This window comes from Somniosus microcephalus, unplaced genomic scaffold (assembly GCF_052327205.1).
Source record: "Somniosus microcephalus isolate GS21.2 unplaced genomic scaffold, FLI_Smic_1.0 scaffold98, whole genome shotgun sequence".
In the NCBI taxonomy this organism is placed as follows: domain Eukaryota; kingdom Metazoa; phylum Chordata; class Chondrichthyes; order Squaliformes; family Somniosidae; genus Somniosus; species Somniosus microcephalus.
This window is the reverse complement of record NW_028225285.1, coordinates 507,663-523,481: the sequence shown is the minus strand read 5'-3', so window position 1 is coordinate 523,481 and position 15,819 is coordinate 507,663. Positions and strand designations below refer to the sequence as shown.

The following is a 15,819-nucleotide window of genomic DNA, read 5'->3' as shown; positions in this document are numbered from 1 at the left end:
CCACCTTACAGTCCCCAATACCAGGTATCTATTGGGCAGTTCCAGTACTCAGGGGCTCCTCCACCTGTGACTGTGATCCTGAGTCACTCTCTCTCTCCACCTTACAGTCTCCAATACCAGGTATCTATTGGACAGTTCCAGTACTCAGGGGCTCCCTCCACCTGTGACTGTGATCCTCTGAGTCACTGTCTCTCTCCACCTTACAGTCTCCAATACCAGGTATCTATTGGACAGTTCCAGTACTCAGGGGCTCCCTCCACCTGTGACTGTGATCCTCAGTCACTGTCTCTATCCACCTTACAGTCTCCAATACCAGGTATCTATTGGACAGTTCCAGTACTCAGGGGCTCCCTCCACCTGTGACTGTGATCCTCAGTCACTGTCTCTATCCACCTTACAGTCCCCAATACCAGGTATCTATTGGACAGTTCCAGTACTCAGGGGCTCCCTCCACCTGTGACTGTGATCCTCAGTCACTGTCTCTCTCCACCTTACAGTCCCCAATACCAGGTATCTATTGGACAGTTCCAGTACTCAGGGGCCCCTCCACCTGTGACTGTGATCCTGAGTCACTGTCTCTCTCCACCTTACAGTCCCCAATACCAGGTATCTATTGGACAGTTCCAGTACTCAGGGGCTCCCTCCACCTGTGACTGTGATCCTCAGTCACTGTCTCTCTCCACCTTACAGTCCCCAATACCAGGTATCTATTGGACAGTTCCAGTACTCAGGGGCTCCCTCCACCTGTGACTGTGATCCTCAGTCACTGTCTCTCTCCACCTTACAGACCCCAATACCAGGTATCTATTGGACAGTTCCAGTACTCAGGGGCTCCCTCCACCTGTGACTGTGATCCTCAGTCACTGTCTCTCTCCACCTTACAGTCCCCAATACCAGGTATCTATTGGACAGTTCCAGTACTCAGGGGCTCCCTCCACCTGTGACTGTGATCCTCAGTCACTGTCTCTCTCCACCTTACAGACCCCAATACCAGGTATCTATTGGACAGTTCCAGTACTCAGGGGCTCCCTCCACCTGTGACTGTGATCCTCAGTCACTGTCTCTCTCCACCTTACAGTCCCCAATACCAGGTATCTATTGGACAGTTCCAGTACTCAGGGGCTCCCTCCACCTGTGACTGTGATCCTGAGTCACTGTCTCTCTCCACCTTACAGTCCCCAATACCAGGTATCTATTGGACAGTTCCAGTACTCAGGGGCCCCTCCACCTGTGACTGTGATCCTGAGTCACTGTCTCTCTCCACCTTACAGTCCCCAATACCAGGTATCTATTGGACAGTTCCAGTACTCAGGGGCCCCTCCACCTGTGACTGTGATCCTCTGAGTCACTGTCTCTCTCCACCTTACAGTCCCCAATACCAGGTATCTATTGGACAGTTCCAGTACTCAGGGGCCCCTCCACCTGTGACTGTGATCCTCTGAGTCACTGTCTCTCTCCACCTTACAGTCCCCAATACCAGGTATCTATTGGACAGTTCCAGTACTCAGGGGCTCCCTCCACCTGTGACTGTGATCCTCAGTCACTGTCTCTCTCCACCTTACAGTCCCCAATACCAGGTATCTATTGGACAGTTCCAGTACTCAGGGGCTCCCTCCACCTGTGACTGCGATCCTCTGAGTCACTGTCTCTCTCCACCTTACAGTCCCCAATACCAGGTATCTATTGGACAGTTCCAGTACTCAGGGGCTCCCTCCACCTGTGACTGCGATCCTCTGAGTCACTGTCTCTCTCCACCTTACAGTCCCCAATACCAGGTATCTATTGGACAGTTCCAGTACTCAGGGGCTCCCTCCACCTGTGACTGCGATCCTCTGAGTCACTGTCTCTCTCCACCTTACAGTCCCCAATACCAGGTATCTATTGGACAGTTCCAGTACTCAGGGGCTCCCTCCACCTGTGACTGTGATCCTCTGAGTCACTGTCTCTCTCCACCTTACAGTCTCCAATACCAGGTATCTATTGGACAGTTCCAGTACTCAGGGGCTCCCTCCACCTGTGACTGTGATCCTCTGAGTCACTGTCTCTCTCCACCTTACAGTCCCCAATACCAGGTATCTATTGGACAGTTCCAGTACTCAGGGGCTCCCTCCACCTGTGACTGTGATCCTCAGTCACTGTCTCTCTCCACCTTACAGCCCCCAATACCAGGTATCTATTGGACAGTTCCAGTACTCAGGGGCTCCCTCCACCTGTGACTGTGATCCTCTGAGTCACTGTCTCTCTCCACCTTACAGTCCCCAATACCAGGTATCTATTGGACAGTTCCAGTACTCAGGGGCCCCTCCACCTGTGACTGCGATCCTCTGAGTCACTGTCTCTCTCCACCTTACAGTCCCCAATACCAGGTATCTATTGGACAGTTCCAGTACTCAGGGGCTCCCTCCACCTGTGACTGCGATCCTCTGAGTCACTGTCTCTCTCCACCTTACAGTCCCCAATACCAGGTATCTATTGGACAGTTCCAGTACTCAGGGCCTCCCTCCACCTGTGACTGTGATCCTCAGTCACTGTCTCTCTCCACCTTACAGTCTCCAATACCAGGTATCTATTGGACAGTTCCAGTACTCAGGGGCTCCCTCCACCTGTGACTGCAATGTCCCTCTAGATGGTCACTCATTTCCCTCTTTGCACTCAGCCCCTGTCCTGTTCCCTCGACCTGTGAGAGCTGAAGGTTCAGGCAATAGATCTGGACCTTTTGTCGGGGCAGAAGTTGTATTTAAAGAGTTTTGTGAGCCTACCTGTGTCCATTCTCATTCTTCTTGAAGATGTTGGATCTTCTCCCCTGTCTGGACCTTCAGCCATGGTGGTGACAGGCGTTCCCAGGTTCTGATGCTCTGTAACAAATATAGCATTAATGGAGGGCTAGACAGAAATATTAATGAGAAGGAGAACGTTGCCTTGTTAACATGATATCAAGTCCCTCCTCCCCCATCAGTACAGCAGCTGGTAGCTCTGGGATCTCAGAAAACACCATGAATGTACAACTGGTGGATGTGACTGCTGTTTTACAATCAGAATCCTCCATTTGTGTTTGAGCCCGCACACGTGCGTCCATTGAAACTATCAATCAGCGGCCTTTCCTTTCCCCACTGTGGAAATGCAAAAGCGATTCAGTTAATTCAGTACCAGTTTGAGTCTTTGTAAAATTCAGTACTTTGCTGTTTCACTAACGCTGCCACTAGTGGAATAAACACACAACAGCAACAGAGGGGCAAGGAGAATGTGTGAGAAATGATTAGTGGCAACATAATAGGGAACACTAACGCCTTTTATAAACATATAGTGAAAGAATAGTCCAAGGAAAGGTGGGGCCGATTAAGGACCAAAAAGGCAACCATCTTGTGGAAGCAGAGGGCGTGGCTGAGGTACTAAATTCACACTTTGCATCCGTATTCACTAAAGGAGAGGATGCTGCCAATCGTACAGTAAAGGAGGAGGTGGTAGAGAAATTGGACGATGAACTAAAACGGTTGGCAGGGCTCAAAGTAGAAATGTCACCCGCTCTGCCACAATCTTCCAATCCTTGGATATGGGAAAGGTGCCAGAGGACTGGAGGGCTGCAAACATTACTTCCCTGATCAATAAAGGAGAGTGTGATGAACCAACTAACTACAGGCGACTCAGCTTAACATCGGTGTTGAGGAAACTCCTCGGGACAACATTTCCGAAACAAAATTAACTGTCACTTGGAAGAACAGACAAAATGGATTTTTTGTAAAGGCAAATCAAACCTGGCTGACTTGAATGAGCTAATGGATGAAATTGGTTCTTTACCCTAACACACGGAACAGCCATGGGGACCAAATTCGCACCCCAATATGCCAACATCTTCATGCACAAGTTCGAGCAAGACTTCTTCACTGCACAGGACCTCCAACCAATGCTATACACCAGATACATAGATGACATTTTCTTCCTATGGACCCATGGCGGAGAATCACTGAAAAGACGACACGATAACATCAACAAGTTCCATCCCACCATCAAACTCACCATGGACTACTCCTCAGAATCGGTTTCATTCTTGGACACACTAATCTCCATCAAAGACGGACACCTCAGCACTTCACTCTCCTGCAAGCCCACGGACACCCTCATGATGCTCCACTTCTCCAGCTTCCACCCTAACCACGTTAAAGAAGCCATCCCCTATGGACAAGCCGTGCAAATACACAGGATCTGCTCAGGCGAGGAGGAATGCGATGCAGACGCTGAAAGATGCCCTCGTAAGAATGGGATATGGCGCTCAACTTGTCGATTGACAGTTCCGACGGGCCACAGCGAAAAATCGCATAGACCTCCTCAGAAGACAAACACGGGACACAACCAACAGAGTACCCTTCGTCGTCCAATACTTCCCCAGAGCAGAGAAACTACGCCATGTTCTTCGCAGCCTTCAACATGTCATCAATGACGATGAACACCTCGCTAAGGCCATCCCCACGCCTCCACTACTCGCCTTCAAACAGCCGCCTAACCTCAAACAGACCATCGTTCGCAGCAAATTACCCAGCTTTCAGGAGAACAGCGACCACGACACCACACAACCCTGCCACGGCAGCCTCTGCAAGACATGCCAGATCATCAACACAGATACCATCATCACACGTGAGGACACCACCCACCAGGTACATGGTACATACTCATGTGACTTGGCCAACGTTGTCTACCTCATACGTTGCAGGAAAGGATGCCCCGGAGCATGGTACATCGGCGAGACCATGCAGACACTGCGACAACGGATGAACGGACACCACACAACAATCACCAGGCAGGAGTGTTCCCTCCCAGTTGGGGAACACGTCAGCAGTCAAGGACATTCAGCCTCCGATCTTCGGGTAAGCATTCTCCAAGGCAGCCTTCGAGACACACAACAACGCAAAATCGTCGAGCAGGAACTGATAGCCAAGTTCCGCACTCATGAGGACAGCCTCAACCGGGATCTTGGGTTCATGTCACACTACATGTAACCCCACATGATGTAGGGTCATCCAGACTCGAGTCGTCGTTGGCTTGTTCCCTCTACACAGATGCAGCCGGACCTGCTGCGATTTCCAGCAAAAAAAGTCTTTTGTCTGTTTTTTGTTTTTCATACAGACCCCAGCATCTGCAACATTTGACCCCTTGTGACCCCACCTCATTGTTCTTTGATGTAATGTTTTCCTGACTGACCTGTTTGGACACCATTCACACCTTTGATCGCTGTGATTCTCTCTATGCCGAGGTGTGATAAATGGCAGTTAGAAAGATTACCTGTAATCATCTGGCATTATTCTCTGACTATATAAGCTGTGTCTTTATGCATCTCTCCACTTCACCTGACGAAGGAGCAGTGCGCCGAAAGCTTGTGATTTCAAATAAAGCTGTTGGACTATAACCTGGTGTTGTGTGACTTCTTACAACAAAATTGGAGCCAATGATATTAAAGGAGCAGTGGCAGCGTGGATACTAAATTGGTGAAGGGACAGAAAACAGACAGTAGTTGTGAACCAATATTGTTCACACTGGAGGGAAGTTTACAGTGTCCCCAGGGGGCGGGATTAGGACCACTGCTCTTTGATTTATTTCAGTGACATGGACTTAGGTATACAGGGCATAGTTTAAAAGTTTGTCGATGACACGAATCTCGGAAAAGTCGTAAACCATGAGGACAGCAGAAGACTTCAGGAGGAAATAGAGACACTGGTGAAATGGGCAGACACATGGCAGGTGAAATTTAATGCAGAGAAGTGTGAAATGCTGCATTTTTGAAGGAAGAATGAGGCGATGCAATTTAAACCAACTGGTACAATTTAAAGGGGTTGCAGGAACAGTAAAACTTGGGGGTATAGATACAGAAATCTTTGATGGTGACAGGACAGGATGATAAGGCTTTTAGAAACTTATATGGGAGCATTGGCTTTACAATTAGAGGCACAGGAACATCGGAACAGGAGTAGGCCACTCATTCACTCGAGCTTGTTCCTCCATTCAATTCGATCATGACTGAGCTGTATCTTAACTCCATCTCCCCGCCTTGGTTCCATATCCCTAAATACCATTGCCTAACACAAATCTATCAATGACAGTTCCGTCATTTTCAATTGACCGAACCTCAACAGCTTCTTGAGGGCGAGTGTTCCAGATTTCCACTACACTGTGTCTGAAGAAATGCTTTGTAACATCACCCCTGAACGGCCTCGCTCTGCGGTTAAGGTTACGTGGACCCCTCGTTCTCTCTGCCCATCCACAGTTCCTAACTTCTAACATCACCCCTGAACGGCCTCGCTCTGCGGTTAAGGTTACGTGGACCCCTCGTTCTCTCTGCCCATCCACAGTTCCTAACTTCTAACATCACCCCTGAACGGCCTCGCTCTGCGGTTAAGGTTACGTGGACCCCTCGTTCTCTCTGCCCATCCACAGTTCCTAACTTCTAACATCACCCCTGAACGGCCTCGCTCTGCGGTTAAGGTTACGTGGACCCCTCATTCTCTCTGCCCATCCACAGTTCCTAACTTCTAACATCACCCCTGAACGGCCTCGCTCTGCGGTTAAGGTTACGTGGACCCCTCGTTCTCTCTGCCCATCCACAGTTCCTAACTTCTAACCATTTAGAACATTCTCTGATCGATTCTTTTTAGGTCCAACGTGAATGAGCTCATTTCTTTCTGAAGTGAGGGGAGTGCGACAAACTCGCTCAATCCACTCCAGGAGGGTGGGTTCTCCGGCGTTCTGAATGTTATTTAATATTGGTGTCACGAGTCTAACGCCCTCGAACGTCTATGTGGACACGGTGTCAAGATGTAATGAGAGTGGGAGGAGGCTCCCGTGGAGTATAAACACAGCATAGACCACTAGAGCCGAATGGACTGTTTCTCTGCTGCAGTTTCGATGTAAATCTAATCTGCCCCGAACTGTCACAAACTCCAATCTCTGTGACTGTGACCATGGTGTGTAACCCTTCCTTGTCCAGTCAATATAGTCTCATCTGGCATCCTTTTCCATGTCATGGCCTCCATTGTCCATCCCATAAAACTGTTCTTTAATTCGCTAATGGCATCTGGCATCGCTGGCAAGGCCAGCATTTATTGCCCATCCCTAGTTGTCCTCGAGAAGGTGGTGGTGAGCCACCTTCTTGAACCGCTGCAGTCCGTGTGGTGAAGGTACTCCCACAGTGCTGTCAGGGAGGGCGTTCCAGGATTTTGACCCAGTGATGATGAAGGATTGGCGATATACTTCCAAGTCAGGTAGGTGTGTGACTCGGAGGGGAACTTGGAGGTGGTGGTATTCCCATACACCTGCTGCCCTTGTCCTGCTAGGTGGGAGAGGTTGCGGGTTTGGGAGGTGCTGCCGAAGAAGCCTTGGCGAGTTGCTGCAGTGCATCTTGTAGATGGTACACACTACAGCCACGGTACGCCGATGGTGGAGGGAGTGAATGTTTAAGGTGGTGGACGGGGTGCCAATCAATAGGCTGCTTTGTCCTGGATGGTGTCGAGCTTCTTGAGTGTTGTTGGAGCTGCACTCATCCAGGCAAGTGGAGAATATTCCATCACACTCCTGACTTGTGCCTTGTAGATGGTGGAAAGGCTTTGGGGAGTCAGAAGGTGAGACACGCGCCACAGAATTCCTAGCCTCTGACCTGCTCTTGTTGCCACAGTATTTATGTGGCTAGTCCAGTTAAGTTTCTGGTCAATGCTAACCCCCAGGATGTTGATGGTGGGGGATTCGGTGATGAAAATGCCATTGAATGTCAAGGGGAGGCGGTTAGACTCTTGCTTGTTGGAGATAATCATTGCCTGGCACTTGTGTGGTGCGAACATTACCTGCCACTTATCAGCCCAGACCTGAACGTCAGCCAGGTCTTGTTGCATGCGGGCATGGACTGCTTCATTGTCTGAGGAGTTGTGAATGGCGCTGAACACACTGCAGTCATCAGCGAACATCCCCATTTCTGACCTTATGTTGGAGGGAAGGACGTTGATGAACCAGCTGAAGATGGTTGGGCCTAGGACACTGCCCTGAGGAACTCCTGCCTCGATGTCCTGGGGCTGTGATGATTGACCTCCAACCACCACAGCCATCTTCCTTTGTGCTAGGTATGACTCCAGCCAGTGGTGAGTTTTCCCCCTGATTCCCATTTACTTCAGTTTTACTAGGGCTCCTTGATACCACAATCGGTCAAATGCTGCCTTGATGTCAAGGGCAGTCACTCTCACCTCACCTCTGGAATTCAGCTCCTTTGTCCATGTTTGGACCAAGGCTGTAATGAGGTCGGGAGCCAAGTGGTCCTGGTGGAACCCAAACTGGGCATCATTGAGCAGGTTATTGGTGAGTAAGTGCCGCTTGATAGCACTGTCGACGACACCATCCATCACTTTGCTGATCATTGAGGGTAGACTGATGGGGCGGTAATTGGCCAGGTTGGATTTGTCCTGCTTTTTGTGGACAGGACATACCTGGGCAGTTTTCCACATTGTCGGATAGATGCCAGTGTTGTAGCTGTACTGGAACAGCTTGGCTAGAGGCGTGACTAGTTCTGGAGCACAAGTCTTCAGCACGATAGCTGGGATGTTGTCGGGGCCCATATCCTTTGCTGTATCCAGTGCAGTCAGCCATTTCTTGATATCATGTGCAAACAGTATGTTTAAATCTGAGACACTGATTGGGACAGGGAGGGAACAGAATTCCTGGCAGGGGCCAAAGACCATGTCTTTGGTCTTCGCAATGTTTAATTGGAGAAATGTGTAGCTCATCACAGATGGACGTCGGACAAGCAGCGTGAGAAAGCAGAGTCAGTGGAGGGTTCAAGAGAGCTGGTGGAGATGTGGAGCAGAGTGTCGTCAGGGTACATGTGAAAGCTGACCACTTGTCTTCGGCTGTCTCCAAGGGGTAGCACGTAGATGAGAAATAGGAGGGGGCGAGGATAGATCCATGGGGAACTCCAGAGGGAACAGTGCGGGAGCGGGAAGAGAAGCCATTGATGGAGATTCTCTGGCTACGACTGGATGGGTAAAAGTGGAGCCAAGTGAGGACAGACCCACTGAGCTGGACAACGGGGGTGAGGCCTTGGAGGATGTTGTGCTCGACTGTGTCAAAGACGGCAGAGGTCGAGAAGAATGAGGAGGGATGGTTTACCATGGTCACAGTCTCATAATGTGACGACTGGGACTTTGGTTGCTGCCATTTCAGTGCTGTGGCAGGAGCAGAAACCCGATTGGAGAGATTCAAACATGAGGCTGTGAAAAAGATGGGCAGAAATTCGGGAGGCGGCAAAACATTGAGGAAAGGGAGGCTGGAGATGGAGATGCTCCTGCCTGACTCTTCACCCACGTGTCAAACGGGACGAGTCTCTGATCAAACCCTCCTCTGTGAAATACACAAACCTTATTTGTGATTCAATGTTATAGAAACAGTTAAATTCATTTCACTTTTACAGAATATTCCACGGACTCTGGCTGGGCGACTGGAATCTCCCAGTTCCACCGGAGCAGTTTGCTTGTATCAGGCTACAGAGTTAGAGCAAAGCTTCTGATGTTCTCTTTATACCAAACTGTCTCAGAAAATGCAGCATCGTCACCTCCTGTGTTACATGGAATTAACAGCAGAGAAACAAGCCATTCAGCCCAAGTGGTCTGTGGCACTTTATGGTCCACACGAGCCTGCTGCCAGCGCTCTTCATCTACCCCCATCAGCATAACCTGAGATTCCTTTCTCCCTCATGCATTTATCAAACATCCCATTCAATCCACCTTTTATTTGCAGTGAGGCTCAGCAACATGGAACTTACCTTCTGACCGATCCTATACAATTCAAGTGATGCTGATCCTCCGTCCCCCCACGGCCACCCCCCCCCCTCAAACTGGCTCAGCCCTCTGCCACCTCACTGGCCCAGATACCCGCCCCCTCCACTGGGCCAGGCCCCCGCCGCCCCCTCCGCCCCAGCACTCCGCACCCTCCCCGCCACACTGGCCTTGGCCGCCGCACCCCACACCCACTGGCACAGCTCCACGCCCTAATGAAAAAGTAATGGATAGCATTAGATTGAAAGAAGAAGCTTATAATGTTGCAAAGAATAATAGTAAGCCTGAGGATTGGGAGAGTTTCAGAAACCAGCAAAGGATGACCAAAAAATTAATAAGGGTAAAAAATAGAATGAGAAAAGTAGCAAGAAATATAAAAGCAGATAGTAAGAGCCTCCACAAGTATGTAAAAAGGAAGAGAGCAGTAAAAGTAAATGTTGGTCTCCGAGAGGCTGAGACAGGAGAAATTATTATGGGGAATAAGGAAATGGCAGAAACGTTAAAACAAATATGTTGCATTTGTCTTCACAGTTAGCTCTGATGAAGTGGAATCTGTATGGGTAGAATTGAGAAATACCGAGGGGCAGAAAACATTAGTGGGAGTGGTATATAGACCTCCAAACAGCAAGGCAGAGGTTGGGGATGGCATTAAAAGGATGCCACTGTCTGATCTCACTGGGCCCACCCTCCCCGGGTTACACACTGTCTGATCTCACTGGGCCCATCCTCCCCGGGTTACACACTGTCTGATCTCACTGGGCCCATCCTCCCCGGGTTACACACTGTCTGATCTCACTGGGCCCATCCTCCCCGGGTTACACACTGTCTGATCTCACTGGGCCCATCCTCCCCGGGTTACACACTGTCTGATCTCACTGGGCCCATCCTCCCCGGGTTACACACTGTCTGATCTCACTGGGCCCATCCTCCCCGGGTTACACACTGTCTGATCTCACTGGGCCCATCCTCCCCGGGTTACACACTGTCTGATCTCACTGGGCCCATCCTCCCCGGGTTACACACTGTCTGATCTCACTGGGCCCATCCTCCCCGGGTTACACACTGTCTGATCTCACTGGGCCCATCCTCCCCGGGTTACACACTGTCTGATCTCACTGGGCCCATCCTCCCCGGGTTACACACTGTCTGATCTCACTGGGCCCATCCTCCCCGGGTTACACACTGTCTGATCTCACTGGGCCCATCCTCCCCGGGTTACACACTGTCTGATCTCACTGGGCCCATCCTCCCCGGGTTACACACTGTCTGATCTCACTGGGCCCATCCTCCCCGGGTTACACACTGTCTGATCTCACTGGGCCCATCCTCCCCGGGTTACACACTGTCTGATCTCACTGGGCCCATCCTCCCCGGGTTACACACTGTCTGATCTCACTGAGCCCATCCTCCCCGGGTTACACACTGTCTGATCTCACTGGGCCCATCCTCCCCGGGTTACACACTGTCTGATCTCACTGGGCCCATCCTCCCCGGGTTACACACTGTCTGATCTCACTGGGTCCATCCTCCCCGGGTTACACACTGTCTGATCTCACTGGGCCCATCCTCCCCGGGTTACACACTGTCTGATCTCACTGGGCCCATCCTCCCCGGGTTACACACTGTCTGATCTCACTGGGCCCATCCTCCCCGGGTTACACACTGTCTGATCTCACTGGGCCCATCCTCCCCGGGTTACACACTGTCTGATCTCACGGGGCCCATCCTCCCCGGGTTACACACTGTCTGATCTCACTGGGCCCATCCTCCCCGGGTTACACAGTGTCTGATCTCACTGGGCCCATCCTCCCCGGGTTACACACGGTCTGATCTCACTGGGCCCATCCTCCCCGGGTTACACACTGTCTGATCTCACTGGGCCCATCCTCCCCGGGTTACACACTGTCTGATCTCACTGGGCCCATCCTCCCCGGGTTACACACTGTCTGATCACACTGGGCCCATCCTCCCCGGGTTACACACTGTCTGATCTCACTGGGCCCATCCTCCCCGGGTTACACACTGTCTGATCTCACTGGGCCCATCCTCCCCGGGTTACACAATGTCTGATCTCACTGGGCCCATCCTCCCCGGGTTACACACTGTCTGATCTCACTGGGCCCATCCTCCCCGGGTTACACACTGTCTGATCTCACTGGGCCCATCCTCCCCGGGTTACACACTGTCTGATCTCACTGGGCCCATCCTCCCCAGGTTACACACTGTCTGATCTCACTGGGCCCATCCTCCCCGGGTTACACACAGTCTGATCTCACTGGGCCCATCCTCCCCGGGTTACACACTGTCTGATCTCACTGGGCCCATCCTCCCCGGGTTACACACTGTCTGATCTCACTGGGCCCATCCTCCCCGGGTTACACACTGCCTGATCTCACTGGGCCCATCCTCCCCGGGTTACACACTGCCTGATCTCACTGGGCCCATCCTCCCCGGGTTACACACTGTCTGATCTCACTGGGCCCATCCTCCCCGGGTTACACACTGTCTGATCTCACTGGGCCCATCCTCCCCGGGTTACACACTGTCTGATCTCACTGGGCCCATCCTCCCCGGGTTACACACTGTCTGATCTCACTGGGCCCATCCTCCCCGGGTTACACACTGTCTGATCTCACTGGGCCCATCCTCCCCAGGTTACACACTGTCTGATCTCACTGGGCCCATCCTCCCCGGGTTACACACTGTCTGATCTCACTGGGCCCATCCTCCCCGGGTTACACACTGTCTGATCTCACTGGGCCCATCCTCCCCGGGTTACACACTGTCTGATCTCACTGGGCCCATCCTCCCCGGGTTACACACTGTCTGATCTCACTGGGCCCATCCTCCCCGGGTTACACACTGTCTGATCTCACTGGGCCCATCCTCCCCGGGTTACACACTGCCTGATCTCACTGGGCCCATCCTCCCCGGGTTACACACTGTCTGATCTCACTGGGCCCATCCTCCCCGGGTTACACACTGTCTGATCTCACTGGGCCCATCCTCCCCGGGTTACACACTGTCTGATCTCACTGGGCCCATCCTCCCCGGGTTACACACTGTCTGATCTCACTGGGCCCATCCTCCCCGGGTTACACACTGTCTGATCTCACTGGGCCCATCCTCCCCGGGTTACACACTGTCTGATCTCACTGGGCCCATCCTCCCCAGGTTACACACTGTCTGATCTCACTGGGCCATCCTCCCCGGGTTACACACTGTCTGATCTCACTGGGCCCATCCTCCCCGGGTTACACACTGTCTGATCTCACTGGGCCCATCCTCCCCGGGTTACACACTGTCTGATCTCACTGGGCCCATCCTCCCCGGGTTACACACTGTCTGATCTCACTGGGCCCATCCTCCCCGGGTTACACACTGTCTGATCTCACTGGGCCCATCCTCCCCGGGTTACACACTGTCTGATCTCACTGGGCCCATCCTCCCCGGGTTACACACTGTCTGATCTCACTGGGCCCATCCTCCCCGGGTTACACACTGTCTGATCTCACTGGGCCCATCCTCCCCGGGTTACACACTGTCTGATCTCACTGGGCCCATCCTCCCCGGGTTACACACTGTCTGATCTCACTGGGCCCATCCTCCCCGGGTTACACACTGTCTGATCTCACTGGGCCCATCCTCCCCGGGTTACACACTGTCTGATCTCACTGGGCCCATCCTCCCCGGGTTACACACTGTCTGATCTCACTGGGCCCATCCTCCCCGGGTTACACACTGTCTGATCTCACTGGGCCCATCCTCCCCGGGTTACACACTGTCTGATCTCACTGGGCCCATCCTCCCCGGGTTACACACTGTCTGATCTCACTGAGCCCATCCTCCCCGGGTTACACACTGTCTGATCTCACTGGGCCCATCCTCCCCGGGTTACACACTGTCTGATCTCACTGGGCCCATCCCCGGGTTACACACTGTCTGATCTCACTGGGCCCATCCTCCCCGGGTTACACACTGTCTGATCTCACTGGGCCCATCCTCCCCGGGTTACACACTGTCTGATCTCACTGGGCCCATCCTCCCCGGGTTACACACTGTCTGATCTCACTGGGCCCATCCTCCCCGGGTTACACACTGTCTGATCTCACTGGGCCCATTCTCCCCGGGTTACACACTGTCTGATCTCACTGGGCCCATTCTCCCCGGGTTACACACTGTCTGATCTCACTGGGCCCATCCTCCCCGGGTTACACACTGTCTGATCTCACTGGGCCCATCCTCCCCAGGTTACACACTGTCTGATCTCACTGGGCCCATCCTCCCCGGGTTACACACTGTCAGCTCACTGGGGACCGGCACACAGCAATCCCCACCCAATGCACATCCTCTGATCAGCCATGTATCGACACTGCACCTGCACCGGGGAGCAAAGGAGAGACACCGCCCCTGTGCCTGCTCAGGAGAGCAAGGGAGCGAGAATTTTTCACCACAGCCGCCCCAGAGGAAGGAGGACCACTCATGATCATAGTAACAGTAGAAGGACATTCAGCCCCTGCAACATATTCCATCATTTAGTAAGTCATGACTAATCTGTCTTAACTCCATGGCCCTGACTTGGTTTTGTAACCAGTAATGCCCAGCCAACGTCTCTTAAGTTTTTCCGCCATCCAAACGGAACTTGAGAAGTACCAGGAAAAAAATTGCTGGTTATAGGGAAAAGGCGGGGGATTGAGCTGAAGTTCTCAGAGCCGGCACGGGCTCGAGAGGCCGAATGGCCTCCTCCTGTCCCGTGACGATGATTCTATCACCCATTAACGGCCAAGCTCTAATCTGAAGTTTATGCTTTGTTGTTCTGGACTTCCGCACCAGTGGCAAAACAGTTTCCCCATCTATCCTATCAAAACCTTTCATCATATTAAACACCTCAATTAGATCACTGCTTGATCATCGAAATTCAAGGGAATCCTAGCCAATCTTTGCAACCAGTGAAGGACAGGACCTGGTGGGAGCAGGGTCAGAGCAGAGCAGTTAAAAGGAGCAGGCCCGAGCGGCTGGAGCCCGAGACTGTTGTGTCCGTGCACAATAAGACACAGACTGCGGAGAACGGTACAACAGGTGTTTACTCAACATGGCTCACACTGCAACTGATCTGTAGAGATTACTACTCAGTGCTATATACAGGTGTGGTCACTGCCGGTACTGCAGTATACATGAGCTGTAAAACATAGTTCCCCCCTTAAAGGTATATACATGACAGAGACTGGAAGGAGCAGGTCTGGTGGGAGCACAGCGAGAGTGGGGCAGTTATAAGGAGCAGGCCCGAGGGGCAGGAGCCCAGGACTGGAAGGAGCAGGTCTGGTGGGAGCACAGTGAGAGTGGGGCAGTTATAAGGAGCAGGCCCGAGGGGCAGGAGCCCAGGACTGGAAGGAGCAGGTCTGGTGGGAGCACAGCGAGAGTGGGGCAGTTATAAGGAGCAGGCCCGAGGGGCAGGAGCCCAGGACCGGAAGGAGCAGGTCTGGTGGGGGCACAGCGAGAGTGGAGCAGTTATAAGGAGCAGGCCCGAGGGGCAGGAGCCCAGGACTGGAAGGAGCAGGTCTGGTGGGAGCACAGCGAGAGTGGAGCAGTTATAAGGAGCAGGCCCGAGGGGCAGGAGCCCAGGACCGGAAGGAGCAGGTCTGGTGGGAGCACAGCGAGAGTGGAGCAGTTATAAGGAGCAGGCCCGAGGGGCAGGAGCCCAGGACCGGAAGGAGCAGGTCTGGTGGGAGCACAGCGAGAGTGGGGCAGTTATAAGGAGCAGGCCCGAGGGGCAGGAGCCCAGGACTGGAAGGAGCAGGTCTGGTGGGAGCACAGCGAGAGTGGGGCAGTTATAAGGAGCAGGCCCGAGGGGCAGGAGCCCAGGACCGGAAGGAGCAGGTCTGGTGGGAGCACAGCGAGAGTGGGGCAGTTATAAGGAGCAGGCCCGAGGGGCAGGAGCCCAGGACCGGAAGGAGCAGGTCTGGTGGGAGCACAGCGAGAGTGGAGCAGTTATAAGGAGCAGGCCCGAGGGGCAGGAGCC

The 15,819-nt window shown here is 52.8% G+C and overlaps 1 protein-coding gene across 1 annotated transcript in view; it reads right to left on the bottom strand.

Moving 5' to 3' along the window:
- LOC147083074 (NACHT, LRR and PYD domains-containing protein 3-like) overlaps nt 1-15,819 on the bottom strand; it is a 137,019-nt gene that overhangs the window by 82,189 nt on the left and 39,011 nt on the right. Inside the window, exon 2 of the mRNA XM_085980282.1 lies at nt 2,760-2,855. Coding sequence (XP_085836408.1) covers nt 2,760-2,823 — 64 coding nt within the window. The 5' untranslated portion in view covers nt 2,824-2,855. The remainder of the gene's footprint in view (nt 1-2,759; nt 2,856-15,819) is intronic.